Source organism: Cyprinus carpio, chromosome B15 (assembly GCF_018340385.1).
Source record: "Cyprinus carpio isolate SPL01 chromosome B15, ASM1834038v1, whole genome shotgun sequence".
NCBI lineage: Eukaryota > Metazoa > Chordata > Actinopteri > Cypriniformes > Cyprinidae > Cyprinus > Cyprinus carpio.
The window spans coordinates 17,451,014-17,460,502 of record NC_056611.1 but is presented as its reverse complement, the minus strand read 5'-3'; the positions used below and the strand labels follow the sequence as shown (position 1 = coordinate 17,460,502).

At 35.1% G+C, this 9,489-nt stretch overlaps 2 protein-coding genes across 4 annotated transcripts; one reads left to right on the top strand and one right to left on the bottom strand.

The window, feature by feature from the left end:
• Positions 1–795: 795 nt before the first annotated feature.
• On the bottom strand, positions 796–5,822 carry LOC109103247 (polymerase (DNA-directed), delta interacting protein 2). Of its 3 annotated transcripts, none has more exons than XM_042739544.1 (12): positions 5,705–5,822; positions 5,380–5,578; positions 4,016–4,097; positions 3,833–3,933; positions 3,642–3,738; positions 3,431–3,506; positions 2,786–2,893; positions 2,559–2,695; positions 2,195–2,221; positions 1,961–2,086; positions 1,793–1,872; positions 796–1,607 (listed from the first exon to the last, which is right to left on the bottom strand). In XM_042739544.1, exons 2-12 carry the CDS (start codon positions 5,562–5,564, stop codon positions 1,493–1,495), a joined length of 1,134 nt encoding a protein of 377 aa, XP_042595478.1. In that variant the 5' UTR covers positions 5,565–5,578; positions 5,705–5,822; the 3' UTR covers positions 796–1,492. The 3 variants fall into 3 exon arrangements, with proteins under 3 accessions (XP_042595478.1, XP_042595479.1, XP_018972166.2); XM_042739545.1 differs by having other exon boundaries at positions 5,380–5,574; positions 5,705–5,790; XM_019116621.2 differs by lacking the exon at positions 5,705–5,822 and having other exon boundaries at positions 4,016–4,091; positions 5,380–5,698.
• A 1,271-nt stretch (positions 5,823–7,093) lies between these two features.
• On the top strand, positions 7,094–9,156 carry LOC109079238 (transmembrane protein 199-like). Its single transcript, XM_019094419.2, has 7 exons — positions 7,094–7,380; positions 7,634–7,822; positions 7,906–7,979; positions 8,094–8,183; positions 8,271–8,313; positions 8,394–8,506; positions 8,614–9,156. The coding sequence occupies exons 2-7, from the start codon at positions 7,651–7,653 to the stop codon at positions 8,707–8,709; spliced, it is 588 nt and encodes a 195-aa protein (XP_018949964.1). The 5' UTR covers positions 7,094–7,380; positions 7,634–7,650; the 3' UTR covers positions 8,710–9,156.
• The last annotated feature ends 333 nt before the right edge of the window (positions 9,157–9,489 follow it).

Below are 9,489 nucleotides of genomic sequence, written 5' to 3'. Positions count from 1 at the left end.
ATCTGCTGCAATTTTTTTTTTGTTCTTAGACGGAAAATCTGGTATTGAAAAAAAGCAATAAAACACTTAAAGCAATTAGTTCACTCAAAATGAAGATCCACTGACCGTGTACTCACTCCAAGCCATCAGACTGAGGGTCCAAGCAGCTGATGAAAATGTCACAATAATCCACATGGCTCCAGTTTATCAATGTCTTGTGAAATGAAAAGCTCCATTTTTGAAAGAAACAAATCCATCATAAGGGTATTTCAACTTTAAAGTCGTCACTTTTGGCAACCCCCCCCCCCCCCCATATTTCTCTACTGACTCAAGGTGAACTTTTCACTGGAGAAAGCAATATTATGGACAGAGGACTTGGCTTTGGAAGCAAGTTTCATGTTAAAACACATTAATGATGGATTTGTTTTTATAAACAGTTTTTTCTTCACATGATGTTAACTGACAGTCTGGAGTCGTGTGGATTACTGTTTTGTTTTTTATGAGCTGTTTAGACTTTTTGGCACCCAGTCACTGCAGAGGATCCATTGGTAAACAAGTGATGCAATGCTTAATTTATCCAAATCTGAGCTGATGAAGAAAAGAGTTCTTCTGCATTTCAGATGGTACACTTCCATTCGGGGTTAACTATTCCTTTAAAAGTACTATGGAGTATAAATTTAAGGTAAATATATCACATCCAAAATGTGATGTAAGTAACTGACCTGACATATTATTGATCCTATTTCAAGCCATTTTCTTTGTAGAGAACAGCAGCAGCTATTGGAAAACCACATCAATCATAATAAGAACAGGAAATTGGAAATATTTTATTTATGCTTTTACAAACATATTTACAGTAAACAGTAAAACAGTTCATCATCCAGTAGTTTAATCCAAATATACGATCAAAGGTTGTTTACAAGATGATGATCTCTAATACAGTTTTATCCCGCTAGGCTTTCTTAGCCAAACCACATTTCACCGGCTGACTTTGACATGGCCTTAGAATAATCTTTGCAGCAAGCCATTAATTAGACTATTTGCATTTGGAGAATGTCCACCGACTGTCTTCTCTAGAATATAAGTAAGGAATTTATGATAAGAGGGGTTTAAACTTAAAGATAAATTGACAAAATGCTTGATTTACACTAATAAGCTTATTCAATTGATGAACACAGCCCTCCAAATAAATAGAAGAAAAAAAACCAAATCACATACAAATCTTCTTAATACGGCCTTTCGAGGTGCAAGAGTTTGAAAGAATCACATCCCCATCACACACTTGCTTCACATTTAATAACGCCTCGTTTTAACTTACTATTCCTTTTCGCCTTTAAAGATATGCAGTTGCTACAAATATTCAGCGCTGCAGTCAGAGACTGAAAGATGCTTTGCTAAAACCACTGTATATTCAAGGAGCACTGACAAGGAAGGTAAAACATGGATCTCCAAGTGAACAGCCTGTAGGGATGCTGAACTGAGCCGTGATGGTAGGCTTATAGGTGCAGGTTTATTACAAGGGATAGCCAGTAGGGGGAGCTTTGTCATACTTATTGCTCTCTAGTGAAAAAGGTGGAATGCGCACGTCAAAGTGTGAGCCATCTGTCCTCTCAAAACAGAATGTCCCCCTAAACAAGAAAACAAAACGTGATGTTCATGCGTCATTACTAAAACACAACACAACATAACAGAGCGAAACCACATTGCCAATTCAGATACACCAACAAGCATTCAGCCTCCAGTCATCCTAGCTACATGATTTAAAAAAACATGTAAAGCAAGCTTGGTTGTAAGAGTATGCTGATAATCTCACCACATGTGTCCACTGGGTGCCTGAAGTGAAACATGACTGCTGTACTGAAATGCCGGCTGTTCTCTTGACAAAACAGGCTCCTGGGGAGATAATGATGGATTGCATTCAGCAAACAAGTCATATTTCCATAGTCTTTAATTCTGGGTTATGCTTTTGTGAATTAATAACCTTGCCAACCACTCCTCTGCCACGGACTGTTTCCAGAGTCCCTGAGAGACTGAAGATCCTCCAGTGTCTTTCCCTGAGTTGAACCACCTCATTGCCCAGGTTCTCCAGACGGATGCAGTACCGCCACTGAGGAAAACATCAACATATTATCTCTAACAGGCAACAATGGCCATTCTATATATAACCCTTTTATTGAGTTATTATAAAAAACCATAATTAGGTAATTTTGCCTACCCAGTACACGTGGGAGTTTTGAGCCTCCTGTTGACAAACAAAAACAGGTCAGAATCAGGACTATGAGTTACATTCACTTCACAATATTCCATACATATTCTAAATATAAATTATAATTATACATAAATTATGCTTTTCTTCAGCAAGGATGGATTAAACTTGACAGTAGAGACATTTATAATGTTACATTTGTTACAGAACCCAAACTTTTCAACAGTAGTGTATAGATCTTAATCTGGTTAGATTAAAATATGGCACTACCATGACTAAGGTCTATTATACATAATAATGTATACATTTAATACATTTTCAGCAACCTGCAATGAGGAAATTGTTGCAACACATAGCAAGCCTCTATTCTTACTCTCATGCCCATGTAGAAGGGGATGACAGTGACACGGATGTTCTCTGTGGTTTCACGGTGCACATCTGAGAGCTCCAGCCAGGGATGGTTCTTCTCCTGCCAGGCCCGTAGGGTATCTCTTGCAATGAACGGAGGAGCTAAATAAACAGTGTAAATGCAATCCATCAGAAACATTTTAATCAGTAAAAGTTTGAAAACTGCTGCAAAAGTATAAGTGGACTAGTTACTTCTGGAGGGGTTAAACATGAGGAAGCGTTCAAACAGCTCATGCTGGATAGGAACTTGCTCAGTGGAGTTATAAGGCAGGATGTCTTCATGACTCACATAATCCAGACCTGAAAGACATAAGCAGACAAGGAAGAAATTAATAAAATAATACATAATGTAACTTTTTTTTTAAATGCTGCCCACAATATTTAAGGGATAGTTCACCCAAAAATTAAAATTATGTAATGAATTACTCACCCTCATGTCATTCCAAACCCACAAGTCCTTCGTTCATCTTTGGAATACAATTTAAAACATTTCTGATGAAATCCAAGAGCTCTCTGACCCTCCATTGAAAGCAATGCAATTGAAATGTTCACAGACCCAGAAAAGTAGTAAGGACTTTGTTAAAAGTCAAAAAGTTCAACCCTAATTTTACGAACCTATGAGAATACTTTGTGTGCACAAAGAACTTTATTCTATGGAGGGTCAGAATACTTTTGGATTTCATCGAAAATATCTTAATTTGTCTTCCAAAGATGAACAAAGTTCTTATGGGTTTGGAGCGAAATGAGGGTGAGTAACTAATGACAGAATTTTAATTTTTGGGTCAACAATCCCTTTGAGGATAGTTGAATCTTTATGTGACTAATTGTGAGAGTTACCTGGAATTGCATACAGGGCCCTGCTATCATCATGATTTGCCAGGAACGTAACTGCTTCAGTCTGAGATCGCTGAGACTAATGGTGACAAAAACACAGCCACTAAGGTTAAAAATGGACTCATGATTGCACTAAAATCATTAAGTCATTCAAGGCAAACATACGTACACTACATTAATTCACTATTTGCATATGTCATCTGATGCCACTTACTATGTGAGGGCAGTCTCTGGTGTCTATGAGGACCTGGTAGTATGTATGCATCTTGCCCTTCACTTCCTTTGAGCCATGGCCTGTGGAGTCTGGCTTGCTGAAAAAGCACACGGCAAACAGGACCATTGAGCTGTAACACTGAGTAAATCATTTAATCAGGTATAAGCCTAAAAAAATCCTCTACTACATACCTGTCAGTAGCAGCAGCAGGACTCACGTCTCGATCATACAGACGAGCGTGCCAGGGGAATAACACAATGCCTCTATAACCAAACACACTGTGCAGGAATAGCTGTGGATTGCACATGCAGAATTAGAATATCGACATCAGAGGAATCCGAATTAAGGGTTGTGTGATTAAAACGATCACTGACCTGCCCGGTTTCATATTTGCCGTGCTGCTTCAGAGCTTCAAATACTCCAACAGGCTCTAGTATTTTCCCCTCCGGTCTGTTTCTGCCAAGAATGAATCCGTTTAAAATAACGTAAATTGTAATATCCCATAGCTGGGATCCCATACAGCAAAAAATATATTTCATGGGCAAGAAAATGCATTTCCAATCTTACAATAGCCTACAGGCAAACAGTATATAATATTTTTAGATTTTTATGATTTAATAATGTTTAATATTATATATATATATATATATATATATATATATATATATATATATATATATATATATATATATATATATATATACACACACACACACATACATATACATAATAATATATATATATATATATATATATATATATATATATATATATATATATATATATATATATATATATATATATATATATATTTGTAATATGGATTTTTTTTAACATAGTAAAGTATGTTCCTTGTAAAGTAAGTTAGATATGTGTAAGTATTTTCTTGGATTAAAATATATGGAGAGCAAAATATATTTTAAAATGTATTTAAATATTTTTAACTTTATTTTATTCAAATGTCTTTTAACATATAGAAATGTTTGAAATATTGTTGAAAAATCTACAAAAAAGTGGCCAAAATATATTGGTAGAAAAAAGATTTATGGAAATATATTTTGAAACATATACTTAAAAATATATTTTATTTATTTATTTATTTTGGTATGGTATAGTGGATAACACCATTGAATTACACATCCTAGCAACTTGTAGTCAACAAGAATATTGTGCAACATCTGAAAAAAGGGATTTGGACACAGACCACATCGAACCTGAAAGTTTCATGGTGCACTAAAGAGACAGACGTGCTGACCACAAAAATAGGACTTGTCTGATAGCTCAGGCTTAGGCCCAGACTGTAACTTATGTAATCAAGAATAGCTTTGGGGGGATTGAAAGCAAGTCCTTCTTGTAGGCCTCATTTTGTGTTTTGGTACCTGTCCTATTCCAATGGAATTGTAAAATCAACTCAAAAGTAGTGTCATCAGCACATCTGACTCAAGATTCAGGCGTCCAGACACTTAGTAAAAAATAAAATGAACTGTAGAACTACAGAGTTGGGCAGTGAAACAATATGGCAGTGGTATCGCAGGTATGCAAGCATGTGAATCCTTCAAACTATAGCAACAGCTAATATGAAACACATGACAGCTGATTATAAACTCTTAATAAACATAAATGCATTTCACAGACACATCGTAAAAGTATCTGCTGTCAAAATAGTTTGCTGCAACTATAACTACAACAGTTGTGTAACGGGAGGACATGGTAGGACGTTGGCTTTACTAGCTCTTACCGTGATGACATGAACCTCGTCTGCTGAAAACTGGAAAACCTGCATGCTGAACACAACGGCTGGGCTCTTTTCGGATCTAATCCGCTGCTGAAGTCTATGGCACTCAGTATTCTGTGAGTGCACTTGTGCTGGTTATATTTACTAGCAGTGGACAATAAGCCCCGACGTATTGCACACGCTGCCATCTTCCTTTAGCTATCTGCACATGAACACACGGACATAGTCAATATCCTACATATTAAAGCTAAAACTCACATTTAAAGCGCGTGAAATTCAGGAATATTCAGACGCACGAGTTTGAAATGAGACTTAATTAAGTTTTTACCCTATTATCGCAATATTGGATATTACAAACTGGGACACCATTTCCCATAACGCATTGCGACCGGAAAACGTCGATACTACACAAAGGTCATGCTAACGTCCTGTTCCTTTATTTATTTATTTATTTATTTATTTATTTATTTATCTATTTTTTATTGAACTTTCAAAATTACAAATTCAAGTTCTTGGCATATTTCTCATATTTACACATTTTGTAAATAAAAATATAAACAATTTTAATAAAATAAAATACAATTATAATAAAATAAAAATAAAAAAATAAAAATAAAAGGGCATCACAAGCACGTTAAATTAATTTAGCAGAGACACAGTTCTTTGGGCCTTACAGTTTTAAAAATAAAGACTTTATAGATTCTAAATAAGCTTTAAAGGCTGTTTGAAAATGAGCAAAACTGGGTTTTAAGTTACTCCATTTATTTTGATGAATATAAAATTTCCCTAATAACAAAAACAGATCAATAATAAATATTCTCCTTTTAGAAAAGTCATATTCATTTAAATGAAGTAAAACAAATGATACATTTAAGACTAGGATGTTCCTTTTGTGGTATTATAGTATATTTGCTGAACTTTTTTTTTCTTTTCCAATCTCCTGTCACTAAGTGGAAATTACATTTAAGTTGATTCATAGATGTTAGTGCTCTCTTAAAAGACTTAGGAATGGTATTAATACCAATTGATCTTTCTGTTTAGGAAACCCTAAAACCTCTCTACATTTATTCTGGAATTGCTCTAACACAACATCATTTTGGTGTGACATTCTTGATTTTATCAAATATTATGTGAATCCTAATTTTGAGTTTACGTATGTTATTTTTGGTGTTCATGAATGCGAAAAAGGCGATACTTATTTCATAAACCTTATTTTCCTGTTAGCTAAATATCATATTCATAAATGTTAATTTTCTAAATGCAAACCTCTTTTTTTAAGATTCAAACTTGAAATGAATCGACTGAGTTCTCTACACTCTTAAAAGCATAAAGAACAATGGCTTTGTTAAAGAACTTGGCACTTCCTCTGGACTGAATGACTCTGGGCTGTTGTTGTGTTGTTATGAGATTTGACAATAATGACAATTATTATTGGTTTTTCAAGCATTTGAGAGAGAGAGAGAGAGAAAGAGAGAGAGAGAGAGAAAGAGAGAGAGAGAGAGAGAGATAGAGCATGCTTTTATTTTTATCAGCATTGTGGTCATGTAAGGAGACACTGGATTTTTTTTAAATATTTTTAAGTTTTTATAAGTCATAATACTGACTCCATCTTTTCTCTTTGTCGCCAAAAATAAAACATAAGAATATTATATTATTAATTTTCTTTTATTTTTGCCAAATATTATATAAACAAAAGGAGTTAGTAAATCCAAACCCTTGTTTTTGATTCTTGAACAAGAGCTTAAAATATATCCAAAGCGAATCTATTTACAAATATCATATAAAAATAATAGACTTTATTTTTAAAGCATCATTTTAAAAACTGCATTTAAGAGAAAACATTTGAACAAAAACCTATCTTGCGCCTCAATCTAAAAGGCCGAGTATCTTCCTTGACACTAGGTGGCGCTGTGCGATTGTGCAGTTAGTTTGCAACGGGCGTAAAAACAACACACTGAAGAAGAAATCAGCTGATTTCTTTTACTGTCTATGGCTGATATACAGGTCTGTAAATAGGAAACATGCTTAAATTGTGATAAAAATACATAACTTGAAACAACATAGTTAAGTTTTGTTAGGAATATTTTCTATTTTTTATAATTTGTGACGCTAATTTGACTAACGTAGCTATTTGATACATTAAACGAGGAAGTTCCTTTTTGCTTTCCGCTACTTTTCTATCTCGTGTTCACACAACCTGATACAGTACTGAGATAAATATACTACTGAACGCACGTCAGGGTGTTCTGAACTTTAGCAGGCGTCTTTGTTACCATGGCTTCTTCGTTTAAAATCGGAGAGAGATTTCGGGAGAGTGCGAGAGAGTTGCTGGAGGAAGAACCCGCCGTTTCAGAAGAGCTGAAGGAAGAACTGAAGGCTCTGACAGATCAGTCCATCGTACCATTCAAGACTGTAAGAAAACTACACAGGCTTCTTCGAGAAAATGGTAAGAAACATGCACATTCTATATAGCAATGACACGTTTTGATACTTATTGCACACTACAAGCTGAGTGTGATGTAATTGTAGGACATCCAGTGTATCTTCATGAACTGTTTGAGGACAGCACCCTTCATCTTCCAGAAGTTATCACACCTCCAAGAGTAAGTGAGGACATTTCATTACGCTCTGTATTTGTATTAATATAAGAAAATATATTTTTCACTGTTTTTTTTTTATTATTAAGATTGATAATTGTATTTATTTCCACCCAACAGAACCCCCAGTTGGTTGCCCGCTTAGAAAAAATTAAAGCAAAACTTGCCAATGAAGAATATAAGAGAATGACACGGAATGTAAATCCACAGGTGAACACTCCTCTGCAGTCTTTATATCAAACACATGCTCAGTAGTTTTTGAAAATAATCTCAGTGTATTTATATTTGGCCCAACAGGAAATGAATCATCACGGAACTTTAGCAGATTTTGGGCGACAAGGTCAGGATGTTCCCCTTTTCTCTTCTCATTCTTAATGCTTATCTGTCGTGTTCATCTCACGTGTCATTTGTGTTCTGCAGTGCGTTCCGTGAAGGCAGTTGTTGTTACTGTATTCAACTTCCTGGTAACTGTAGTTGCAGCATTTGCCTGTTCATACCTGGGCAGCCAGTACATCTTCACCGAGACGACAGCGGTAAGTGTGCACAGCATTCACATCATCAGTGCACAGTGAATGAGGTTAAGAGTTAGTTTTGGAACTGAACACATATTTCTAATGTCTCTGTATGTATTTTCTTTCAGAGAGTAATAGCTGCAGTGATCGCAGCATCTGTTGTTGGTCTTGCTGAGCTTTATGTTCTGGTCCGGACTATGGAGGGAGAACTTGGAGAGCCCTGATACCAACTAAAATCATCCAATATTGCAATATTTCTATATTTGCTTGTGTCATCATTAATGTTTTTTTTTTACTATACAGCTTTGTTTTTCTCCAAATCAAAATGTTTTGTAATATTAAGTAAAAAGGCTTCATTTACACTAAAATGCCCAAGATTAGAATTAATCAGACAGCTGTGAATTAATCGAAAGATTAATTAATCAGTTAAGTGGTTTAGGAAACCACTTCTTTGATGTCAAGACACTAGGCTGTACATTATGATCATGTTTATCTTTGTTCATATTTACTTGGATGTCCTCTACAGGAGTGTTATTCCTTGCTTCACTTATAACTAAGAAACGTGACTGTAAATGGTCTGTGCTTTGATGTTTATTGTGATTGTTACTGACTCACAAGATGTTGTGTCTTTTTAACAAGAAAATAATAATAAAAACTAAGTTGACTCAAAAGCATTCAAAATTATATCACACTCTCTGGTGATGCTCACTGTTGAGAGTCCAGCTTTGTTTAACCAGGTTTACAGCATTTCCGGTTATTACGCAGATCCAGTGCTTACTGTATGTTGCGTATTGTACTTCCTGCACATGCACCTATGTGCCTAAGCTTTGACAAAGCTACAGAAACACAGTATAAAAGACAACCAGAAACGTGCAGCTCAGGGTGGCATATGAAACGATGCCTTAATGCCACTGAAAATGAGGAAAAAAAGACAAATAGTTATAAAAAAAAAATGTGCCAATCTATTTGAAAACAAAATACATATTGTACTTTATTTTCTGTAC

Bases quoted from the DNA above. Each gene is read 5' to 3' on its own strand.
- LOC109103247 (XM_042739544.1), bottom strand. From the start codon at position 5,564: ATGGCAGCGTGTGCAATACGTCGGGGCTTATTGTCCACTGCTAGTAAA. The intron at 4,098-5,379 runs GTAAGAGCTAGT...CATTCTTGGCAG, and splicing joins ACGAGGTTCATGTCATCACG to AAACAGACCGGAGGGGAAAA. The intron at 3,739-3,832 runs GTATGTAGTAGA...GTGCTTTTTCAG, and splicing joins CCTGCTGCTGCTACTGACAG to CAAGCCAGACTCCACAGGCC.
- LOC109079238 (XM_019094419.2), top strand. From the start codon at position 7,651: ATGGCTTCTTCGTTTAAAATCGGAGAGAGATTTCGGGAGAGTGCGAGA. The intron at 7,980-8,093 runs GTAAGTGAGGAC...TCCACCCAACAG, and splicing joins AAGTTATCACACCTCCAAGA to AACCCCCAGTTGGTTGCCCG. The intron at 8,184-8,270 runs GTGAACACTCCT...TTGGCCCAACAG, and splicing joins CACGGAATGTAAATCCACAG to GAAATGAATCATCACGGAAC.